The 22,662-nt window shown below is 36.5% G+C and overlaps 11 protein-coding genes and 7 pseudogenes across 18 annotated transcripts, besides 1 other annotated feature; 9 read left to right on the forward strand and 9 right to left on the reverse strand.

Moving 5' to 3' along the window:
* Positions 1–17,501: a mobile genetic element.
* Positions 646–1,593, reverse strand: TVAGG3_1052330 (annotated as a pseudogene). Its single transcript has one exon. A coding segment is annotated over exon 1 (948 nt).
* On the forward strand, positions 1,611–2,012 carry TVAGG3_1052340 (uncharacterized protein; the record flags this gene model as incomplete). Its single annotated transcript, XM_051255766.1, has 1 exon — positions 1,611–2,012. One exon carries the CDS (start codon positions 1,611–1,613, stop codon positions 2,010–2,012), a length of 402 nt encoding a protein of 133 aa, XP_051081340.1.
* On the forward strand, positions 2,032–2,184 carry TVAGG3_1052350 (uncharacterized protein; the record flags this gene model as incomplete). The annotated part of the gene is made up of 1 exon (XM_051255767.1): positions 2,032–2,184. The coding sequence occupies one exon, from the start codon at positions 2,032–2,034 to the stop codon at positions 2,182–2,184; it is 153 nt and encodes a 50-aa protein (XP_051081341.1).
* Positions 2,829–3,665, forward strand: TVAGG3_1052360 (annotated as a pseudogene). Its single transcript has one exon. A coding segment is annotated over exon 1 (837 nt).
* TVAGG3_1052370 lies at positions 4,374–4,963 on the forward strand (annotated as a pseudogene). Its single transcript has one exon. A coding segment is annotated over exon 1 (590 nt).
* Positions 5,261–5,524, forward strand: TVAGG3_1052380 (uncharacterized protein; the record flags this gene model as incomplete). The annotated part of the gene is made up of 1 exon (XM_051255768.1): positions 5,261–5,524. One exon carries the CDS (start codon positions 5,261–5,263, stop codon positions 5,522–5,524), a length of 264 nt encoding a protein of 87 aa, XP_051081342.1.
* Positions 5,574–6,284, reverse strand: TVAGG3_1052390 (CYTOCHROME B-C1 COMPLEX SUBUNIT 6, MITOCHONDRIAL family; the record flags this gene model as incomplete). The annotated part of the gene is made up of 1 exon (XM_051255769.1): positions 5,574–6,284. One exon carries the CDS (start codon positions 6,282–6,284, stop codon positions 5,574–5,576), a length of 711 nt encoding a protein of 236 aa, XP_051081343.1.
* On the reverse strand, positions 6,928–7,317 carry TVAGG3_1052400 (uncharacterized protein; the record flags this gene model as incomplete). Its single annotated transcript, XM_051255770.1, has 1 exon — positions 6,928–7,317. The coding sequence occupies one exon, from the start codon at positions 7,315–7,317 to the stop codon at positions 6,928–6,930; it is 390 nt and encodes a 129-aa protein (XP_051081344.1).
* Positions 7,543–8,121, forward strand: TVAGG3_1052410 (uncharacterized protein; the record flags this gene model as incomplete). The annotated part of the gene is made up of 1 exon (XM_051255771.1): positions 7,543–8,121. One exon carries the CDS (start codon positions 7,543–7,545, stop codon positions 8,119–8,121), a length of 579 nt encoding a protein of 192 aa, XP_051081345.1.
* Positions 8,150–8,350, reverse strand: TVAGG3_1052420 (uncharacterized protein; the record flags this gene model as incomplete). Its single annotated transcript, XM_051255772.1, has 1 exon — positions 8,150–8,350. The coding sequence occupies one exon, from the start codon at positions 8,348–8,350 to the stop codon at positions 8,150–8,152; it is 201 nt and encodes a 66-aa protein (XP_051081346.1).
* On the forward strand, positions 8,925–9,500 carry TVAGG3_1052430 (KilA, N-terminal/APSES-type HTH, DNA-binding family; the record flags this gene model as incomplete). The annotated part of the gene is made up of 1 exon (XM_051255773.1): positions 8,925–9,500. The coding sequence occupies one exon, from the start codon at positions 8,925–8,927 to the stop codon at positions 9,498–9,500; it is 576 nt and encodes a 191-aa protein (XP_051081347.1).
* On the reverse strand, positions 9,766–10,461 carry TVAGG3_1052440 (annotated as a pseudogene). Its single transcript has one exon. A coding segment is annotated over exon 1 (696 nt).
* On the forward strand, positions 10,678–11,148 carry TVAGG3_1052450 (uncharacterized protein; the record flags this gene model as incomplete). Its single annotated transcript, XM_051255774.1, has 1 exon — positions 10,678–11,148. The coding sequence occupies one exon, from the start codon at positions 10,678–10,680 to the stop codon at positions 11,146–11,148; it is 471 nt and encodes a 156-aa protein (XP_051081348.1).
* Positions 11,619–12,856, reverse strand: TVAGG3_1052460 (annotated as a pseudogene). The gene has a single exon. A coding segment is annotated over exon 1 (1,238 nt).
* Positions 12,885–13,132, reverse strand: TVAGG3_1052470 (annotated as a pseudogene). The gene has a single exon. A coding segment is annotated over exon 1 (248 nt).
* TVAGG3_1052480 (protein of unknown function, DUF4106 family) lies at positions 13,923–14,459 on the reverse strand (the record flags this gene model as incomplete). Its single annotated transcript, XM_051255775.1, has 1 exon — positions 13,923–14,459. One exon carries the CDS (start codon positions 14,457–14,459, stop codon positions 13,923–13,925), a length of 537 nt encoding a protein of 178 aa, XP_051081349.1.
* A 450-nt stretch (positions 17,502–17,951) lies between the features above and the next one.
* On the reverse strand, positions 17,952–19,306 carry TVAGG3_1052490 (annotated as a pseudogene). Its single transcript has one exon. A coding segment is annotated over exon 1 (1,355 nt).
* A 949-nt stretch (positions 19,307–20,255) lies between these two features.
* Positions 20,256–21,497, forward strand: TVAGG3_1052500 (attachment subunit, putative-related family; the record flags this gene model as incomplete). The annotated part of the gene is made up of 1 exon (XM_051255776.1): positions 20,256–21,497. The coding sequence occupies one exon, from the start codon at positions 20,256–20,258 to the stop codon at positions 21,495–21,497; it is 1,242 nt and encodes a 413-aa protein (XP_051081350.1).
* Positions 21,498–22,662: the final 1,165 nt, after the last annotated feature.

Here is a 22,662-nt window from a genome sequence, read left to right on the forward strand (position 1 = left end):
AACTGGTGGGGATGTATTATATTGTAAACCTCCTAACTTTCCACAAGGTTTAACATCGGATGACGAACATAACGACGATGAGAAACATTAGATGTAAAGATGTTTATGTCAATGAAGGATGAAACATAATATTAAATTCACTGCTCAAGATTTATATGACAAGAAAGCAGACAAAAACAGAGCTTCAAACATTAAAGACAGAAATACTTCAAACATTATATCCTATAGGCTCTATTTATACGTCAATGAACTCTACCAGACCAGAAAGTAGTACTTGGTTTTGGAACTTGGACTCAAATAGTCGACAGGTTTTTGTATTGTGCAAACTCTTCAAAGGAAACAGGTGGAAGTAAAACGATTTCAGGTGAAAATTTACCTGCACACAGTCACTACATAGATTTAAGTACATCTCAAGCAGGTTGGCATAAGCATAGATATTGGGATTGGTCAGCAATGACAAAAGGTAAAGGATATGATGTTAAAGACAACGTTAAGTTTGCTATAAATTGTTACTGGATAACACTGAGGGAGGAGGAAACCATACACATCGCGTTTCGGATATACGCAAACAACGGGACAAAGTAAAGACTACATGCCACCTTACATGACAGTTTACGCATGGTATAGAATGCTTAGTCGTCATTTTCAACTTCTTTAGCATATTCGTCAGGAGTTGTCTTATATTTGTTAGGAACTGTCTTTGAAAGTATACCACCTTGAACTTTGACAAGTTTGAAACGAGGTCTGACAATAGTAGTTTTATCTTCTGCTTGCAGTCTGTACATTTTGCCATGTTTGCCTAAAACTTCATAATATTCTCTTGTATACTTTCTTCTATTTTTACGAACACGAATGTGAGTACCTGTCGGGTTCCCATTGTTGTCATAGTCAATAGTATTTTCATATGGGTCGCGTTTAGGTATTTCTATTTTTACTTTGTCACCTTTCTGAAGTTTGAAGCCCGGCATTCTTTCTTGTTTGTCTCTTTTGACTAAATTATTAAATATATAGTCTTTCTCTAAGTCAGGGTTGTTTTTTCATTTCTTCGGGGGAGTGGTTTCCCAAACCTTTTTGTTTACGGCTATTGTAAATATTTAAAACTTGTCTCATCTTTGCCATGGAGAAGTGTCTATATTTGTCGTCATATGACATTTCATTTGCTTCACCACCTTGTGGTTGGTTTAAGTCTCTTAACATTTTTATACAACCGTCAATGACACCAAGAGCAGAATGGTTTTGGTCGACAATGAAATATTGGTTTACATTTTTTGAACGCAGATAGTTTTTTACATCATCTGATTTGAAAGAACTTTCACAGTCAGATGTCAGTTTTGTTGGATGGTATTTGTCAACGAATATTGTCAAAGCAGTTTTCACATCTAAAATATTTTTGGACCATAATGGTATGGCTTCACAGTATCTTGTGTTTTGACCGACAAATATTAGCCAGTATGGTGGTCCATCTTCTCTATACCTCGGAATGTTTTCCAAGATATCCATAAACCAAGCATTTGGTGTTGAACTAAAGATTTTTATCATGAGTGCTTTCTTTGTTGCTTTAGAAACATAGGGGTCCTTGTTTGGATTCGTCATTTTTTAACCCATAAGAAATGGGTTTATTTGGCGCATTAGCAGGAGTTGCATCCAGATTTTTGCCCGCAGTGGGAACAATAGCCAGAGGTGTATTTGGAGTTGGAAGGAAGATTTTGAGTACATTAGGTATACTTAAAGAGAAAGCACAACCTATTATACAAACTGTACAGAAAGGTTGGGATGTAGCACGAGATGCAGCAAATCTTATTCCAAATCCTGAAACAAGAGGAAAAGTTCAAGGATGGATGGACAATGTAGGAAGACAAGCAGGAAACTATTATAACAAAGCAAATGACTACTATAACCAAGCAGGACACTATATGGACCAAGGTGAAAGATTCTTTAACAGAGGATATAACCATGCACAACAGTGGGTAAACAATAACCAACCTCAACCGCCTCAAACGTGGGGAATGTAAAGTTTTTTACTGAGATGAAATGAACAATACAGCATTGAGACAAATGGGTTCAAGATGGATTTGTCGACTTCCAGCAGTTACACAACGTGTTTGTCAAGTTCTTCCTATACCTCAGGAAGTTTTAGACCGACTTAAAAAACAACAACAACCAGTTGAAAACAAACCAAACTAAAATTTTTTACTGAGATGAAATGACCGAAGAAGTTGAAACGGTAGATTTGACACCACAAACAAAAAGTTCAGAACCATTGTCAAAACCTGTCAAAGAACTTACAGATGAAGAGAAAAATTCAATAATAGAAAGTGCCAGGTCTGGAAATACAAACCCTAACTATAAAGTCACTTTTCATAGAAATGGAACGGCTAGTATCTCAAAAAAGAAACAGACTCTCACAAATAAAATATTGAAGTCTGAAGGAGCTTTCGAGACAACAGATGGAAAAGTTTACTTCACTGACCAACAGTTCATTATAGAACATCTCATTGACTTAGAGTCGAAATATTCTAAACTTTACAACAAACACAAAAAGTTGAAAGGAAAACAAAAACAAATGGCATATGATATTTATGAAGATGTTGACGACACAACTGTTCCTGCAAGTGAGGTAAAGTCAGAGGAACCGAAAAGTGACGAAAAAGAAGAAGAAAAACCAAAAACTGAAGATAAACCAAAACCAAAGTTTAGTTTGGAAACTAAACCAAGTCAACCTTCATTAGCTGGTATGGGTTGGCGTCAAAGACTTATGGCAGCAGGCGGTTATGTAAAGTAAAGAAAAAAAATATTTTTTTATTTTTATAAAAATGCCCCCATATAGAATGGATAGAAAATCTGCTAGAATAAAAGCAGAGTTGCAAAGATATGGTTGGAGAGTTTCGAAGAAGTTTAAATATAGGAAGGGAAGACCCATAAAAGTCTATGACAAACTGGCTGGTCTTCGCTACGAAATGGATTTGGAAACAGCACGTGCAAATTATCCAAACAGACTAGAGAGGTTAGAAGAAGAACGTCTTATGGACATGCCTTTCGATGTTAGTGAACCTCAAGTTGAAGGACACGACGGCTTTGCCAGATTCTACTGGAAACATGACGAACAATTGCATCCTTTGAGAAGGAAAAAAGGTAGTGCAGAGGATGGTCATGCTCCCATGGAAAGAACAAGATATGCATATGAAAAGTATCGTGAAGTTAGAAGTCAAATTACATCTGGTCGAACCTTTACAGTAAACTTTGACGAAGGAAAGAACAAAGAAGGCTTCATGGGAGTACTTGCTGCATTCAAGACGGAAATAAGAAAGGACACAATCTCAGATTGACCATAACAGATTTGGATGGTCACATTTACTATGCAAATGGCAATGAACAAACAGCTGCAAAACTTCTTGACGCTTTCAAGACTACAAAGAGAGAACAAATGGTTGACTCCGACTCAGACATTTTGAATGCAATTGAAGGAATTGCAAGTGTCAAGTTCGAATGGTACCAACCTAACCCTCAAGCAGTCAGACAACATGCTGGATACTTCCCGTTCATAAATAAGTCTGACATTGACTTGACAAGGTATGGAATTTACAATTCAATTGAAACAATTGTCAATGAACCTTGCATTCTTACATGTCTCAGGAACTCTGGTCTTGTTACAGATGAGAAGATGAAGTATCTTGAGTCATGTGTGAAGACAAGGTACATTCTCAGAGGTCAATTGGCAAAAATTGCACCGTTGGCAAATGTCAATATCCGAGTTAACATACCTACAGCTAAAGGTTCTTCACATGACGACTATGTTGTTGAGTTCAATTTACCATGGTTGAAGATTGCAATTGTCCACAACCACTTCATGTTGAACGAAAGTCTTACAAACCCATTGTTCGGAAAAGGCAAGTGCAACATTGTCAGAGCTGTAAACATTCTTTTCGAGAAAGGTTTGTTGGAACCAATTCCAGATGACAAGCTGACAGAAACTTTTGTACCAAAAGACGAAACAAACTTTTCACTGTTAGCAAGACCAAAAGTTGTTCCAGACAAAGTTCTAGTACAAAAGAAGTACACAATTCCAAAAGGAGTTGGATTGTTCGGATACCAACCTGAACCAGAAGAATTCCAATGAGGTTGCAAGAACTTCAAGATGCTATAAACAAACTTCCATTGAGACATCCAATGACGTCAAATTGTATTGGAGAGCATCTGAGTTAGGTCAGAAGGTTTTATATGAAACAGGTTGCTTCGACGATGTTTATGAGATAACAGGAGAAGTTTCTCAGAAGATAAGAGACTCACTTGAATTTCCACAAACTGGACCAATTGGTTGCGACAAGTTCGACTCAGATGAAAAGATATACTATGTCGACCTTAACGCTGCATACATGAGGTTTGTCCAATATATTCCGACTGGAATTCCAAACGAAGATGGTGAGTTCCCGGGAAGGAACTATACAGTTGGAAAAGTCATACAACAACTGTATGATATTAGGAAAGCTTCAAACCCCAAACTTGCAATGACACTCAAATTGCTTATGAATTCGACATGGGGATATTCCATTAAGAAACCTCAAGAGATGAAGAGTAAACATTATGAGAAGGTCGACAACTTTGTTGAAAGGTTTTCTCCTTTTGTTTTGAAGTACGAATTCACTCAAGGTCAAGTGGCTTAGTAACCACATTAAAACCTATTGTCGAACATTGGTCTTACCCTCAGTTCGCAAAGGCAGTCCTTGACAACTACAACAAATTCTTCTCCGAAGTCAAATCCAAAGTGAAGGTTTACTATGAGAACATTGACGCACTCATGACGAACGAAGAAGGGTACAACAAACTCATTGAAATGGGTTTAGTCGGTGAGAAGATGGGTCAATTCAAATTGGACAAAATTTTCACCGAAGTTCATGTCCTCTCCAAGCGTAAGTACTGGGGCATACTTGAAGACGGCACAGAAATAAAACATTGCATGAAATAAAAAATTTTTATTCGAATTTAAATTAAAATGTGGGAATTCTTGGGAACGGGAAAGGCTTATTTACTTGAGGAACAGGTAAAGGTGGTGGAGGTGGAGGTGGTGGCAACCAGTCCATTTTATATTCCTTCCTAGCTAATTTCCGTTTAATTTCATGGTCGCCCTCGAGTCTTTGAATCGGACAGGTCGAGTTACACCATTCTTGGTCTCAAACTCATATATAACCTGTTTGTCTGTATTTTCGTCGACTATGGCACGAGACACGAACATTGACCAAACGGACAAAAAGTGTCATTTCGGATGGTCACGCAGCCAATCGCATTCGAGCACTTCGAAGAAGCCTTACGTTCCAAGGGAGAGGGTGTCTGGTGCAAGGCAGAGGTCATGAAACTCTACGAGCAGTACATCCTCAATGCCTGGGAGGACAAATCGTCCTTGGATTGGCAATTCTACCAACTCCTCTGGGACGACCTCCTACGCAACTGGGATAACGAAAGAGCCCAATTCAAAGGTCGGGAACTAATTTTGCAAATTACCCTTAATTTAACATACTTATCCAAATAAACACCTAAATTTACTTGGGGTTTCCCCCTAAAATAAAATTTTTTTACTCTTAGAACCACTCGAGGTTCTCCTTACGGTTGTTGAGCTTGTCACCGTCAATGTGTCTGACCTTCGTCTTCTTGCCTGGATTTGGAACCCATTGAATTGCGACAAGCTTGCCCATGGAGATTGAACCGCGATTCCGAAGGTTAAGGTTCAAGTGTCCCAAGTTGTTGAGGACTGGGGTAAGAACCTTGCCTGTCTCCTTGTTGCGGATTTGGTATGGGTAGGGTTGGGAAATTTCGTAACCGTCATCGGCAACAAGGGTTGCCCAAACTTCCTCTTCTTCGTGTTTCTCTTCTTCATCTTCTTCCTCTTCTTCTTCGTGTTTCTTTTCTTCCTCTTCTTCCTCGACAATTCCTTCTTCAATTCTGTGTTCACGAATTACGGTGTTGCATGTTCTGTCCTTTCCGAGTACCTTCCAGATGGCGTCTATCTCTTCGAAGAAACGGTAGATGAGTCTGGCAAGGTCTCGGTTCTCTCTCGCGTAAATGCGCAAGGTTTCCGTGAAATCGTTCAGGCATTTCTCATTGGAAGCTTGGTTCATGAGGACATCGGCTTTGAGATTGGTCATCTCTGTCATAAGACTACTTTGGAGAGTCTTAATGGTGTTTGTCAGATGAGCTTTCAAATTCATAATTTGAAGTTGAACTGGGCGCTTGTCTGGCAACCTTGAAAGGACATCTTCCATTGAGTTTGGCTTCGGTGCTTGTTCGGACATCGAAAAATGAAGTGGTTTGAGAATGGCGGTTTTACTTCAAAAAGCTTGTTATGACAGTTATGTCATACAACAAGTTTAAAATAATATCTTGTTCTTCTTCTGAACGTTTGTTGTCTCTTCCGATAAAGTTTCGAACATGAGAACCAAAAAACGTTTTTTGAGAACCGAAAGAGTTCAGGCAAACGTTCATATTCCGGATATGTTGGGAGCAGTTCGAAACATCTGAGCTGACTTTCGGACAAAATTGGGACAATGTCAACAAATTCATCTTTGGTCGGACTGCTTGAAGGTAAGTCCCTTACATGTAAGTAGCTCTGGTAAAGTCTTTCTCATTTCTGCTAACTTTTGGAGTATAGCTTCGTAGTTTAGAAGTTTTAATTTTAATTGTCTTATTCCACTCTTGACATCTAAACGGTAACTATCCATGAGGTCAAGAGTAGCTTTGGTAGCTTTAAGTGGAGCTATCTGTTCCTTGACTCCTGCAATTTTGGTTGCAATTGTGATTTGAGCTCCTTCAAGTTCGCCGTCTATGTCGTTCTCAACGTCTTCAACCATGGCTTGAAACTCTTCATCGGTCCATTGAGATTGGTGTGGGACGAATTTAACTTGCTTCATTCAAAAAATGAAAAAAAAATGTTTTTACTCAAAACGTTAAGGTTGACTGAACTGGTTGGATGTCGCCTTCACAGGTTATGTAGAACGGCTGACCCGAGAAGTGAAGGAGAGACTGAATTGCCAATTTCATATGGGGTAGGGGGTTCTCCTTGTTTGGTATTTTTATCCAAGGACGTTTGTTTAGGAACTTAACAAGAGTTTCTCTTTTGGCGTCCTTTATGTCGTCGAAAGGAGTGTTTTCTGGTATTTGAATTGGAATTCCAGTCGAAGTCTCGAGATTCAAGGCAGCCCTTCCAGAAATAGCGGTGAACTTGACCTTGGGCTTCATTACCCTGCGCAAGTACTGCTTAACAACTTCATTTATCTCTATAAGGTAAATTGCCTCGTCAAATCCTTCTGGTATTCCGAGTCCTTCCATCCGACAGGAAAATATTTTCCCGACAACTGGAAAAAATTTTCCGGACAAAGGGAAAAATTTTTCCCGACGACAGGAAGAACTCTTCCAGTTGTCCGTCCGTAAACCATTCAAATTTTCGAAAATTGAGAACTTTTTGGTCGAACTTCAGAAAAAGTTTTTCCTTCCGACAGAAAAAGTTTTTCCTTCCGACAGGAAAATATTTTCCATCCCACAGGACACAAACGAATGTCCGACGTCCCACCAACCGAGTCCATTCCCAAGCCAGAGGAACCTAAAGAACCACAACAGTCTCCTCAGCAACCTCAGTTCCAGCAAGTACCTCCGATTTACTACCAATTTCCACCTCAAGGTTACTACCCACCACAAGGCTTCCCGAACTACCCTCCTCTGCCTATGCCTTACTTCCCCAACCCTTGGATGTTCCAGCAAGCTCCACCCCAGCAATTCCAATCTCAATCCCAATCGAAGAGAGACCAAGACTTCGAAGAAGGTCTGAACCGCTTACGCAAAGATTATGCCACAGCCCCTATGGAAGACGACAGGCTTTCAGTCTCTTCCCTCAAATCGACCGATTCGACTCGTACCACAGATTCGGTTCGCGACCGTGAAGACTACCTCAAGCAGTCTGAGAGACTCTTCATCCTACAATCATTTACAGTTGGAGCTCTCAAGAACATGCGCAATTACGAAGGTCAGACACCAGCTGGAGACCGCAAAACAGACGTACTCGCAAGAGCCGTCCAGCTCGTCAAAACAAAGACTGAGATAGTCGACTTCATTCTTGCAGCTTGCCCATACAAGTAAAAAAATAAACAATTACGAGTTAAACTTTTTATTCTTTCTTTTCTGAGTTGTTTAGAGCTGGTTTCTCTTGTAGGAACCTTTCGTACTCTTCCATGGTCATGTAATTGCGAATTTTGTACGCAATTCCAGGTTCGTTGTTTTTGAACCTGATGTATGTAACGCTTCCATCCTCCTCAGGGAAGTAAGCTGCTAACATCTGACCAAGTTTTCTCGGTGACTCGGAGCTCATAAAAATGTCACTTTTTAAATGTTAAGTTTTTAGTCTTATTTTACCCTTTGTTTACCCTTTGTTTGTCAAGGTAGTATTGGAGTGCAATTTCTCCAAATTCTCTGTGTCGGAGTTCTTCAGCATTTTCCAAGGTGTACCTGGAGAACTCAAAAAAGTTGTCAAGAAGATACTGCCATGCTGCTCTTCTGAGTTCGTCGGTATTTTGGAAGTGTTGCACCTTCGAGTCTTCGGACATGAAAAAAATGACACTTTTTCTATTAAACCGTTTTGACATTTCTCATGAGTGAGTATAGTTCTGCCGAACCATTAGAAGAGAAGAAGTACCCTTGCTGGCAAAAGACAAAAATAGTTGCCCTAGTTGTCATTGCAATTGTACTCGTAATTGAATTCATTGTACTTCTCTTCACGTACCTAAAACTCAAGGACGGCATATGCTTTAAGAAGCTACCATCTTACTAAGACTAAACATTATTTTTATTGAATTCAGCACAAAAATCATGAATTTCCTTAAGATAGAAAAAATAAGGTTAGTTTTATTTTTATTTATTTTTTTATCCGGAATATAAAGACAGATATGTCAACAACAGAGAACACAACAACAGTTATAGTCCATGAAGCCATAAATGAAGAATACGAGTACATACAGTTTAACAAACAACTCCGTCTCATTCGTTCGGTCAAAGACGATATGTACCAAATGCAAAGTATTTTGACAGCATGTTTTGCTCCAGATACCAAACATACAGACGATTGGTTCAAAAACCAAAGCACACAAGAACTTTTGAGCGAAGCACAGCGAGACCGACTTTTTTCGGGGTCGCCTAAAACTCATGAAAATCGTAAAAATTTGCCAAATGGTTTGAGAGGTTGGTATGTACATAGACTTCTTGTAAATGCTGTTGCAATGTGGGCTTCGCCTCGTTATGCTTGGTATATTTACAGACTTCTTGACGAAATTCATAGACAAGAACGTGAAGAGATGGAAAAGAAACTTCAAGCAAAAGATGAAGTCATTGAAGCAAAAGACAAAAACATTCAGAAAAGAATACCACGTTCGGTACCAAAAGGTAAGGAAAAGAACTATAAGTATATGATTTATACTGAAGAGATGGAAAATGAAGAAGATAAAGATATGGTTATGTTGCATTGAGTCAGAAGAAACAACAAAAGCTTTTACGACCTTGCTAAGATTTACAAATCTGACAGAAATTGGTTCTATCGCGAAAACTTACCGATTTCAATGACCCCAAATGAAGATGTGAAACAAATAGTTCAAGATACTTTACCTCAAACACACTATGATATGAAAGGTTGTACAATACTTACATTCAAAGAAGATTTGCCATTGTTAAAGGAAAAAATAACAGAGTATTTTGACAACTTCAAACAAGTAGAGTAAATGAACCATTTATTTTTCAAGCTTGACTTTTTACAATTTGAACTTTGTTTGCGTAGATATGAATTCTGAAAGAAGTATGAGGGTCTTGTATGACTTTGTACTTCTCCCATAGTTCATGTCTGTCAAACTTACCTGCCATGGACTCTTTCATAAGTTCCATGAAATCGTCTTCGGACAATCCGGGGAAAAGTATAATGTCAGTAAGTATTCTTTTAACATCCTTACTTAAACTCTTTGCTGTCTGTACACATATTACGACTGAATGTTAAAGTGTCTGAGTTTCTTAAGAATTCGACACATATCTTGTTCTCTATTCTTTAACAAAGGATGAGAGGCGAAATCATCTAAGATAAGAAGACACCTATGAGGGTAATGTCTTCCAATCGTAAGATTGCAATTTCTTCGAAATGTATTCTATCTCTTTCTGTTTGTTTCTGAAGTGTTTCTTCTCTAATATTCTCTGCATTTCCTCATTTGGGTCTTTAAACTTCGAATTGACATACTCATTTATAGCATTATACTTCAAAACTCTTCTTTGGTACTTCTTTATCCAATCTAACAACTCAGTATCCTTTATACATACTAACTTAGACTTCTTTATAATATCTTTGAACGAATTGACGGTTTGGTCAAATTGACCAGAAGTACTACAAATGACAACTAACTCATAGAATGGGTTCTTCTCATCTAGTTCTTGTTGTTGTGCAGCCATTTTAAGATAAGTGAAAGTCTTACCCGACCCAGGTGGTGCAATTAGACCTGTTATACCATTCTGAGCAAATAAGAACTTGTCATGTATAGGTTTTATCTGAGCATTTTCTAACTTCCTCTTGTTCTTGTTTAAAACATTCTCAAATTTCTTGTCAATGTCAGCAAACTTTTTTTCTAACATATTTTTAGAAAAATTAAAATTTTTATCTTTTAGAAAATGTCTAGCGATTTCGCTATCTATATTCGAGACAAGCTTTTCGACAGCAAAACATCTGTCGACCATAAAATCTTACATAGTGTAAACAAGAAAGGTGAATTTGTTCTAAAGTTCTGTTTCTGGGAATATGACAAGAACCATAAAACATTACAAAGAGCAGTCTTAAAATTTGTCAATGACAGACTTGTTGACAGAGATGACGCCTCTTGGAAAGATGAAGTCCAACAAAAGTTCTTAGAATGCAAAGAAGACACATGCGCTGTTCTTGAAGATGAAATAGAAAACAGAATAGATGAGCTATTAAAGGACAAAGAACTTTTACATAAATATGGTTCTGAGAAATTTGACATAACTCCACCAGAAAAGAAGAAGAGAGAAAAGAAAGAAAAGAAAGAAAAGAAAGAAAAGAAAGTAGAAGAAGAGAAGAAAGAACCTGAACCAGTTCCAGAGAAAAAGAAATTTGACATGTAAAAATAAAATTTTATTTTTAGAACATTTCTGGGTCAATGTCAATGTTCTCTTCCTCTTTAGGAGTAAACACTGGCTTAGACTCTAAAATCTTTTTACCCAATTTACCTTGAACTTCAACTATCTTAGACTCATAATATTCATAGTCGTCTGCTTTCTTTGGTTCATAAGGTATAACAAGTTTGTATGCTTTACCTTCTTCGAGGTTTTGAGAACCTTCTGTCAAAATTTTCTTTGACTGTCAACAAACCGTCAATGTATAAGTCTTCAAAATTTGCACCACTTTTTCTAACAATCAGCAAACTTAACTGGTTCAATGTTCCAAATTTTGCAAATAGACTTTTCAAAATGGTAGAAGTAAACATTCAAATATGTGAATGGGCTAACTTATCTTTGACTTCTGTCATGTACTTATTTTACTGAGATGAATTTTGCCATCTTTCTATCGGATAAAAAAATATTTTTTTTAAAATTTACTCATAAAAAATTTTCTTTGTATATACACCATTCTGTACGTCTAAAAGACTTTTGACATTTGCCAAGAATGTTCGTTTAGACGCTGTCATATAACCATATTCTTGACAATATTGTTTATACGAATCGTACAATGACCTTTCATCTAAACACTCAAAGTCAGTTTCATCTATGAACAGTTCATATACACTCTTGTTTGCTTCTAACAATGTTTGTCTCTCTTCGGTATGTGGAATTTGTCTTGGATTGAACTTAGAAATATCTAATGTCATAAAATATGAGAACAAGTGGTTGTAAAAGTCAGATGTCAAAGTTTCTGCTAAGTCGTCAAAATATTCTGTATCTTGCATATGAGCTTCTGACGTTCTGACAACTACATATCTTCTGTCAGAACTTTCTAACTTCATCGGAACAGCATTGTTTGAAACCATAATGAAGTTTGCAACATTTTCACAAACTCTTTGGTCTCTTTATACTTTCTTTCAACAACTCCAACTTTGTCTGTTATAAGACTCTTCAAAGCATCTGAGTTCAAAACTTTTGTTGTATCTATACTTTGAAGTTCATTGCAAACTATAAGTTTCATATTCTCTATTGAGGAGTTAAACTTGCCACAGATGTTTTCTAAGTTTGTCATATTCGGATTCGAATAACCTTCTAACAGTTTGCACAAAATATCTGTAAAGAAAGTATTCTTACCTGTTCCTTGTTTTCCAATTATAATGAGAGCAGTTTCATTTTTAGCACTTGGATGTTGTAAGATGTTTGCAAACCAACATAAGATATACTCATAAACCTTTTCGTTTCCATTGCATATAATTTCTTTGACATGGTCTAACCAAGCTTCTATAATATTTTCTTTCCATTCTACTTGTTCGTATTTATATCCAGTGAAGATAGAATAGAAGTTTGGAGAAGGTGTATAGAACTTTATACCTCGAACTGAAAAATCTTCTAACTTTGACAATAAGATATCCCAAGCATCTAACATCTTCATGCCAACTTGTACGACTTTTATTTTCTTAAGTTTCTGTCTACATTCTTGTTCAGACACTATTGTTGCTCTTGGTTTGTTAAAGACAACATCCCATTCTTTCATAACATAACATTCTGGGGCAGAGTCAACATAAATGACTAAACGTTTCAAATTCTCGACTGCTTTGTTATAGTCTCGAAATGGACACATATTTCTGAATGCTTGGAAGTCATAAAAATCTGAAACATCTATTCTGTACATTTTTATAAAAATAAAAAAAATATTTTTTTTATTCTTGACTTTGTTGTTGCATTTGTTGCATTTGTTGTTCTTGAGCTATTTGTTGTTGAAGTTGTTCTTGTAATACAATACTTTCACCGGTTGCATCTTCCAATTCGAAACTTTCTGCCGTCATTGACAAATACATAGGACATAAAAGTTTTACAGGAACAAAGTTTGCGTCAACTAATGTCAACGTTATACTTGCCAAGTGTTTGAGTTCACTAAGGTTGAAAATTCTGCATTCGAATGAACAATAGGCAAACCAGCAGAGAAAGTATTGTTTATACGCATAAGTATCTTTTGGTCATAATAGTTTCTGTCGACATTCGAATAACACTTTGAACCTAAGTTTGAAACAATATAAAATAGGTGTGCTTAAAGTCAATGGAATAGACATTCCTTGTATGACACCTTTTCCTGTTATAGGAAACTGTTGGTAGTAAAAACCAGAAATAAGTTTTGTATTATAGCTCATATGTTTATAGTAAACTCAGTCGGACATCCAAACATAACGAAACCTGCTCTAGTTGCAGCACATGTTACACCTGTACTTAAAGTATTAAATAAGTCAACAAAACCTGGTGGTATATCTGAGTAAGTATCTTCAAAGGAGTATTTTTTACCATTCACAACAATAAAGTCTTCTGGTGTCAAAAGAGCAAAACAGGCTTTAGTCGTCATTGTGTTTAAAGTTAGTTTACAATATCGTCCTTGAGGACTTTGTAAGTTTGTTGTTATAGAATTATATGACTCAGGGTTTTTAGTCGTAATAGTATAAACCATTATGTCTTCTGCCATTTATATATATTTAAAAGTTTTTCTGAAAGTGGAGAAGAACTTCATCTAAACTTTCACATGGCGTTTCTTGAAGTTCTCTGTCTAAGAAGTTCAAATATTTTGTAAAGACATAGAACTTTCCTTTGTCTACACGAACAAACAAAACAGGGTCTTTCATATCGTTCAAAAGTGTGTAAAGTCCTTTACATGAAATAAAGTCTATATTATTTTTCTTCAAACATCTTTCAAGAAGTTTTGACATTTTTACTTAGCAAATAAATTTTAATGAAATGTTGTGGTCGTCAAATATTTTTATGACGTCTGGGAAACTATACTTTAAGTTCAACGTTTCACCTCCTTTCATAACGTATATCTTGTCAATGACATTATATGAAACACCACAGCAACTAATGTCGGGTTCTATTTCTTTGATGTTTATATCGTCTGCCTCTGTCAAAAGTTTCAATAGTTCTTTCAAAACTTCATGAGGTGCAATGACATATGAGTTCACTTTTACAGGGTTGTGTTCGACCAAGTTTAACATTATACTTAAAGCTTGACAAATCTTCTCCTGAGTTTGAAGTTTGTCTTTCAGTTGTTGGTAGTCGTTTCGAATATCTGCAACAGAACTTAAGTCTCTGCTAACTTCAGGATATGTTGGTTGTTCTTTTACAGGAACAATTGTTATACCATCTTCGTCTTCGTATGGTTTCCCCACTTCAACATCTCTGTCTTTGACATTGACAACAACACTTTGACTGTTTGTTTGAGTTGGTGAATTTAACTTCACATCTGCCACCGCCATTAAACCTTTTGAAACACTTACGCTTCTATTTTTCGGAAATGACATTTTACTTAGAATAAAAAGATGGACGTATTCGAGTATCTCTTCGAATTGAAGCAGAACAAAGTTTACACACACAAACAATACAAATACATTGACAGAATAGTTCTTTATACAAACAATGGAAAATGTTATAGAATAGCAATATTTGCTGAACCAAAATATTTTCATAAAGCAAAGAAAGTTGGTATAACTGAAATGGTGAAAGTTCTTGAAGCAGACAAAAATATAACTTCAAAACTACGATATTTCTAAAGGTAAGTTTATCTTACAATATTATGTCAAAACTGGCGTACTGTCAATATTTGACGGAGAGAAGTCAGTTCAAGAACAACTTACTGACCTGCTGCCAAAATCTGCTCGATGGAAGCTGTCGTTATGCCAATCTGAGGAGCCCCAGCAGGTTTCATCGAACGAATCTTCAAAAGAGCATCTTCCGTGAAAAGTGCTATTGGTTTTGTAAACTTCTTTGCTCTCATTCATCTGGACCGTCTCTGTCACCAGTATATTGTATTTGTACAGTACCAACAGTTGAAATACCACCCATAAAGTCTTCTGAGTCAGCAAATGGAATGCCAAGCCAAAAGTTTGAACGGTCTCCATTTGTATATTGAGTTTTTTGACCTCCTGTATGAGTCCATACTTTCACATATGGCATAATAGAACTTTGCATTTCAGGGTTAATGGTTGTTGTGAAGTTGTTGTTAAAGTTCATAGCATCTAATGTCAAGTTGTATGACCTCATATCCTCAACTGTAGAATATTCTTCTCTTGGATAATATTTGCCATCTATGTTTATATGATATTTAATACCGGGTTGTAGAAACAAGAATAGTCATTTATAGTTCGTCTGAACAGTACAAACATAGTATCTGCATGTTTCATTGCAGTTGTTAAAGCAATATCTGTTCTTGCACCTGGGTCAGCACTTTGGTTTCCAACTTCACCTGCAAAGTCTTTGACAGATATTTGGTGTATAGGGAACATAAGTGGAACTGCAATATATTTGGCAGCTAAAGCATTTGAAATATCTGGGTCCAACATATAGACTGCAAGTCTGCTTTCTATTCTCTTGCATTCAAATTTTTCGCATGTGAACTTAACTGGGTCCCAAGCAGTTCCAGCAGCATTGAAATAATAGTTTACTTCATTGTTGAAGTTTGAGAAACCAAAGTCTAAGTCAACTTTGTCTTTGCAAAATCGGCGAATGACTCCACCAGTTCCGCTAAGTAGTGAATGGGTCTTGTGTTGGTGCAATGACTAAGTTATTTTTGCTTGGAGTAAGTTCGATAGAAATTTTTCCTGCCCAGTTTGGCAAGTATCTTAAAAACCTGAAGATGAGGAAAGATGACAAAGGAACTCTAAGTTTCAGTTTTACTTTAGTGCAGCAGTTCCATCTGAACCAGAAAGGTTAACATAAACTCCTGGAACGTTAGGGTCAAGTCTTCTTATTTTCTCAATATTGCATACTGGTCTGTTTGTTCTCTAGCTTGTGGTTGTACTGAGTTTCTCAAAGCGAACCATTCATAGTTTGCCCATGTTACTGTTTGAACTAAGTCAGAGTTAGAATATATCTTATATCCCATGAAAACTTCTGGAGCATATTGGTATCCGACATAGAAAATTCCATTGCAACCTTTCTTGTCAGACAACTTGGCAGAAGGTTTTATTTCAATGTCTTGTTCCACGTATAAGAATGAGTTGTCAATAGAAATAATATGAAACCTGTCGCAAGCAATATCTACTGTTGTTGAAGAACCTTCTCCAAACTCACCTACGTTTCCATAAGAAACAGCAGTTGTATATTCGTAAGTTCCAGGAACTATTTCTGACCTTCTAATGGCATTGTCGCATTCGTTATACCATTCGGAAACATTTCCGTTCATGGCATCCAAAACTGTTGGCGTTATATTCTGAGCGGCGTACATTTCATATGGGTAAAAATATAGAATAGTTGGATTTATATATCATAATAGAACCCACTCGTACCAAGCTTTACTTTCTTCCTGACTGAGTTTTTAACTCTTCTTTTTCCTTCATTGCCACTACTTTCACTAGATGAAGTTACTTCTTCACTACTTTCACTTTGTTCTACTCTTCTCTTCTTCTTTGGTGTCGCTTTTGGTAACTTGCCCTCTGCTTCAAGTTGTTGCATCTTTGCCTCATGTTCACCTAGTATGTTGTAAATTTCCCATGTCCTTTTTGCCTTTGGGCTCTGGTCGCCCATCTCAGGTAACCTATATCCTAGAAAGATTTTGTCATAGTTTGTATTTGAGTCTTCGCGTATTGTTTGCATGACTCTTTCCTGAGTTTCCGGTTCAAGCTCTTCAAACAGAGCTTGTCCATATGGAATAAGCTCGTTTCCAAATATATGTTTTTGTAGCCATTCTGGTTTTCTTTCCATGTTACCAATAATATCTTTTGTGAATGGGAAAGCTTTTACCCAATGTTTCAGTCTTGCGTCATTTATTTCTGTAGTTGGTTTTATTTTGTCAAGGAACATGTTTTTCAATACTAACATTTCATTTGGTACTGTCCATTTGAGTTTTCTTAAATATTCATCCCTTCTCGTTCATTGTCTGCAAAGTAAGTTTTTATGACATTTTGTAAACTTTCGTTTGCAAGGTCATGTACAATAGGTTCTCTTCCTTCTTCTCCCTAACTTTCTTTCTAAACTCTTCACCAAATATACCATCTCTATGGTTCTGTGTAGTTCTTTGAGATAAATGTTCTAGAACGTCAGGTGTTATATTTCCATCAGCCATGTTCATTTCATACTGGTCAAAATATCTGCATCTTTCATATCTTTCAATGGCATTAAAGCCGCGCTGAAAATACCAGCTATATCTGGTTCACCATTCACTTCCATTGCGTCTACAACTTCTTGGAATTGTGTTGTAAGTTTATGAACCACCTATCCGGATTAGCTTTATGACCCCATCTCATTGTAGTTCCATAGTCTGCAGAAACAAAAGTAGGTTTGTTTCCATATTGGTTAGGTTCTGAATGAACTTTAAACAATGTTTCATTTCTATATGTTTTGTTGAAATTTAACCTTTTATTTTCACCGAGTTCAGCCAAAGATTGAACGTTATATGGTCGTAAGTAAAAAGGATTGTTGTATTTGCGTACATTTTCTTTCAGTACTTCCATTCTATGCTGAATATTTTCATCTGATGTTGGAGTCTTTTGTATGTCGGCGAACATTTTTCGATATTCTTCTACTATGTCAGCCGAATTTTTCTTAGACTCTTGGAAAGATTCCATATTCTCCGCATACTCTTGTTGAGGGTCAAGATTTTTCGGCTGTTCCAAATCTTCATCTAGTTCTGTGAAGTTAGTTTCCAAAGGAGGGACTTGTTCGTTTCCTTCAGGCTCTTCTAGCTGTTGTTGCTGAACTATTTCTTCCATGTCTGGTTGTATCTGAACTTCTTCCTGTGGAGTTTCTTGTACCTCATCTGCTGGCATTTCATATATTCCGAGACCGTTTTTAACAAGTTCCCTATTAAGTCATCCGCATTCATAACCTTTCTTCTTTCGTTCCGTCTCTATTTTTTACGCGTTTCATGAAGATAGTTGAATTATCATTTATCTCTGACACAAATATCTCGGAGTAAATTCATCATGTCATTTGGATGATATGCTATTAAATCATATCCCTTAGCGAGCTTGTATTTTCCAGGTTTGAAATTATATCCCATTTGGTGCTGAACCATAAAGCTAAATAGGTTCGGGTCAGTATTTCCTTCCTTGAACTTTCTAATAGCTTCTTTATATCTGTCACTAAAGTCAAGAGTATCTGGGTAACCATAATTTTCCTTAAGCATTTTTAAGAATTCTTGGTTTCCTTGTTCTCTACTTCTTTTATGTCCTTGCTCTGTTTGTGGTTGTTGTGTGCAGTGTTTTGAACTGTTGGTTGTGTGCAGTGTTTTGAACTGTTGGTTGTGGTGCAGTGTTTTGAACTGTTGGTTGTTTGTGTTGGTTTTGGTGCATGCCTGTGTCTGTGTCCATGTGACGATGTAAATGTTTTAGGTAGTCCTGGTGCAGGTGCTTCTCTTGGAGGGTTTGGTGGTATATAAGTTCCACTAGCTAGTATATAAGTTCCACCAGCTGGTATATAAGTTCCACCAGCTGGCACATATGTTCCATCTGCAGCATAATGTCCTACCTGACTTTTCGTTCTTAAGAAAGCATTTACTAGGTCTGTTTTGGTCTGTTGTAACTCTTTTTCTTGACTTTCCACAACAGTTGCTCTAACGGCGTCATAGGCACTTTGAACTGCCTGTCTCGTTGCTGCATCTGTTATTTTCGTCATATTTTGTGCTACTTCTCTTAACTCTTTGTCGAAACCTTCAGACTTCAGTTTCTTTCCAGATGAGAAGTCGTTCACTAGTTTCACCTTACTATGAAGAGCTTCGAAGGCGTTCTTAAAGTCAGCATTCATTAAAGCTTCATTTGAACTGTCTTCATCCGCTTGTATTTTTGTCCTTATTGACCCTATAAGTTGGGCTGCTTTAGCGTTGGCTTGGGCATCTAACCAGTCATTATTAGCTTTTATATATTCTGCGCTTTTCATTGCCTTTTGCATGGCTGCGTCGTTATTTTTACTTTCTTGTGCTAAGTTTTCATACTGTACGGTTTGGTTTTGCAACTGTAAAAGTTTTTCTGCCTTTACATTTGCTTCAACTTCTTTTTTATACTCATCGCTATCCATATATGTCTTCAGGGCTTTTTTGTTTTATCTCTTCATCTTTCAGTACTTTATATTGAGTAGTATGGTTTTTCAAATTTATAACATCTTGTTCCATTTTTGCTACTTCTGCTGCTTTTTCTGACACTTTTTTCGCATATTCCTCTGTACTTAGTTCTTTCAGTTGTTCTTCTTTCTTCTTTTTCTCTACGTTTAACTCATTGAGTTTCTTTGTGTGTCTGTCATATTCTAGTTTCTTTTCGTTTTCACTTATTTGTTCTGTATGTCTATGTTTGACTTTTTGACATCTGTTATTTGATTTTTGAGTGAACTCAAATTCATTTGACTTTGAGGGTTATAGCTGTTCCGTCTGCAGCTCCACCATAGCCTGCCATTTTCGCTAAAAGTGCCGCTCTTAAACCTCCACTCTGTGCACCAATAACTCGGTTTAAAAGCATAGGGTTGCTTGACATTTGTTGCAACATAGTGGGGTCATTCATCATTTGTTGTTGCAACTGTTGTTGTGGTGTCAGTTTTACTATTGGATGTTTCAATGCTCTTCCTCTTACGTATATTCTTACGTAGCTTACGTGGCATTTTAAGTGAAGTTAAAAAGCGGTTTTTGACAGATGTTTATATGACACTTTTTGTTCAGCACAAAAAACTACTCGGTCAAAGTGTTGTCAGTTTTGTAAAATAACCGTCCTATCTCATTCTATAAGGAGAAAAGGCTTCTCAAAGTATACTTCCTTGGAACGCCTGTAACTTTTCCTGTAGCGACGATAGACCCTTACTTGTCCGGACAAAGTTATACTATTTTGAGTGCTCTACAAAAAAGTCAACGGCGACGACTCTCAAAAACCGTTGTGTAAAAAGTTTTACCGTTGGACAAAAAAGTATATATAGAAAACAAAAAACGTTTATAGTTCATTCAATATTTGAGATGGAACGGTTTGCCAACGGTAACTATTAAATAAAAAAAAAAATAGAGGGGGTTACCGTTGACGAAAACGGTTTTTATTCAATATTCATTTTCCACAAACTTCTGGTCAGTTCATTTTTGTCTAATGGAAGACCACAGTAGTAGCATGACTGACAATTCTTTACAAAAGCTCTTTAAAGGTCAAACACTTATATCCTCATACTTTACTAGTATGTCCAAAGAGGTTACACAGGTTTCAGTCCAATCAGACTCCAATCAGACACAAATTGAAGCTCAAATTCAACCAAAAGAAACTGCCGAAGTCGAACAAACTACAGAAGCTCAAGTTGTTTCAGTCCAATCAGACTCCAATCAGACACAAATTGAAGCTCAAATTCAACCAAAAGAAACTGCCGAAGTCGAACAAACTACAGAAGCTCAAGTTGTTTCAGTCCAATCAGACTCCAATCAGACACAAATTGAAGCTCAAATTCAACCAAAAGAAACTGCCGAAGTCGAACAAACTACAGAAGCTCAAGTTGTTTCAGTCCAATCAGACTCCAATCAGACACAAATTGAAGCTCAAATTCAACTAAAAACTTACACTCCTACAGAACCAGAAGGTGTCTTCTCATTCTCAACAACAGAAGCAAGATATAGAAGACTCATTGCAGATTATCCAAACAATTTGTCCTTAACAGACAACAATGACTATGATAGATATTTCAAAAGTATAATAAAACCAGTCGAAACATTAGAAAACAAAGTTCAAAACCCGACAGTAATGGTTGACTTTTTCTTGTCGAATTTGCCTTATGTTTCAACTATGATATCTCTTCAAGCAATTGACGAATTCATTATTTGCTGTGAACCAAACTTAAGAGAACAGTTATATGAAACACTCAAAGACTTTCGTCCTTATCCTTTAACTTACAATTGGAAAGAAGATGAAAACAAACACGGTTCTTTCTCCTGGAATCTTTCCATTGTTGCTCCAGCTGGTGTAGCTGCACATCCATTCGAAATATATCCAAAATTGCATTACGAAAACAATATGCATATTATAACAACAGCCGCTTTAGATATTATTGAACGGATACCAGATGGAGAAGAAGTTTCAATAATATCTGTTCAAGCAAACCGAGTTGCAATGCCACTTACAGTATGCAAATTCACTCACTCAAGCAGACAATTCTATCAAAATCTTGAGTTCGTTTTTACTGGCACAGCCAAAATGCTTCTCAAAAAACCAGAACAAACCAAAATAACCATCTTCTTATCTGGTTATTGTGAAGATGAAGACAATTCGGACGAAGAAGAAGAGGAGGAGGAAACAAGCGAAGACTCAGACGATATCCAGTTCATTTCCATCCATAAAAAACATTAAAGCAAACATTTCAGAATAAAAATTTTAATTTTAATCTAAACAAAAATTTCTTATGGGCTAGAGGGCGCAACGCGCCTGGAAGCCCCACTACCTTTTTTTTTCCCTCTGAAAATTGAATATTTATTAGAAAAATTGAATACTCCTGTAGATAATAAGGTTATTTTATTTATTTATACAATATAAACCTCGAACGAATAATCTTTAGAAACTAATAGAAATATTTAATCTGTGACACATGAAGTTTCATTGACCTGTGCATGCACATAAAATCATTGATCTTTTCATGATCTTGAATTTGAAATTCCCTTAAATTCAATAAAAATAGTAAAAATGAGGTCAGGTGAGTGGGGCTTCCAGGCGCGTTGCGCCCTCTAGCCCCGAAGATGTTTAGTATAAATGAAGTTTTTATTCGGAAAATTGTTAGTCTTCTGGTGTGAATTCGGAGGACTCTTCTTGGATAGAGTCTTGTATTTCCTCCTCCTCTTCTTCCTCCTCCATTGCTTCTGGGAAGAAGCCTTCTTCTGGGTCGAAAACATTATATAATGTATCACTTTTCACAAATTATATATGTTTTCATGTTTTGTCACTTTTCTGTCACTTTTCGGGTAAAAAATTTTTATTATTATATATAAATGAATTTTACAAAACCACCGTTACCGTTCTTTGAAAATAAGAGTAGATGTAAAGATATTATATTGAGAGAACTTAAGAAACTACCGAATGGTCTAACATTTGTAGATTTGTTCGGTGGAAGTTTCTATATATCCCATTTATGTCATACCGTATTTCCTGACTCAAAGATTATATGCAATGACTTCGACAACTATATGGACCGTCTCAAACATATTCCAGACACAAACAATATATTGAAAGAGTTAAAAGAAAAGATACCTATAGGTAAGATGGAACGTATACCATTAGATAAGAAAAATATTGTGAGAGAGGTTTTGAAAAAAGCAGAATATATAGACTGGGATAGTATATCTGCTAGACTATTATATAGTGGTGCTATAAGAGTTCATGACATTGAAACACTTATGTCAAAAGTTTTATATCTTAACTATACAAATGTTTTCAAAGAGGACATAGAAAAATATATTGAGGGTATAGAGTTTGTGAGATGTCATTGGACAGAGTTGTATGAAAAATATAAAGACAAGGAAAA

Source organism: Trichomonas vaginalis, chromosome I (assembly GCF_026262505.1).
Source record: "Trichomonas vaginalis G3 chromosome I, whole genome shotgun sequence".
NCBI lineage: Eukaryota > Parabasalia > Trichomonadida > Trichomonadidae > Trichomonas > Trichomonas vaginalis.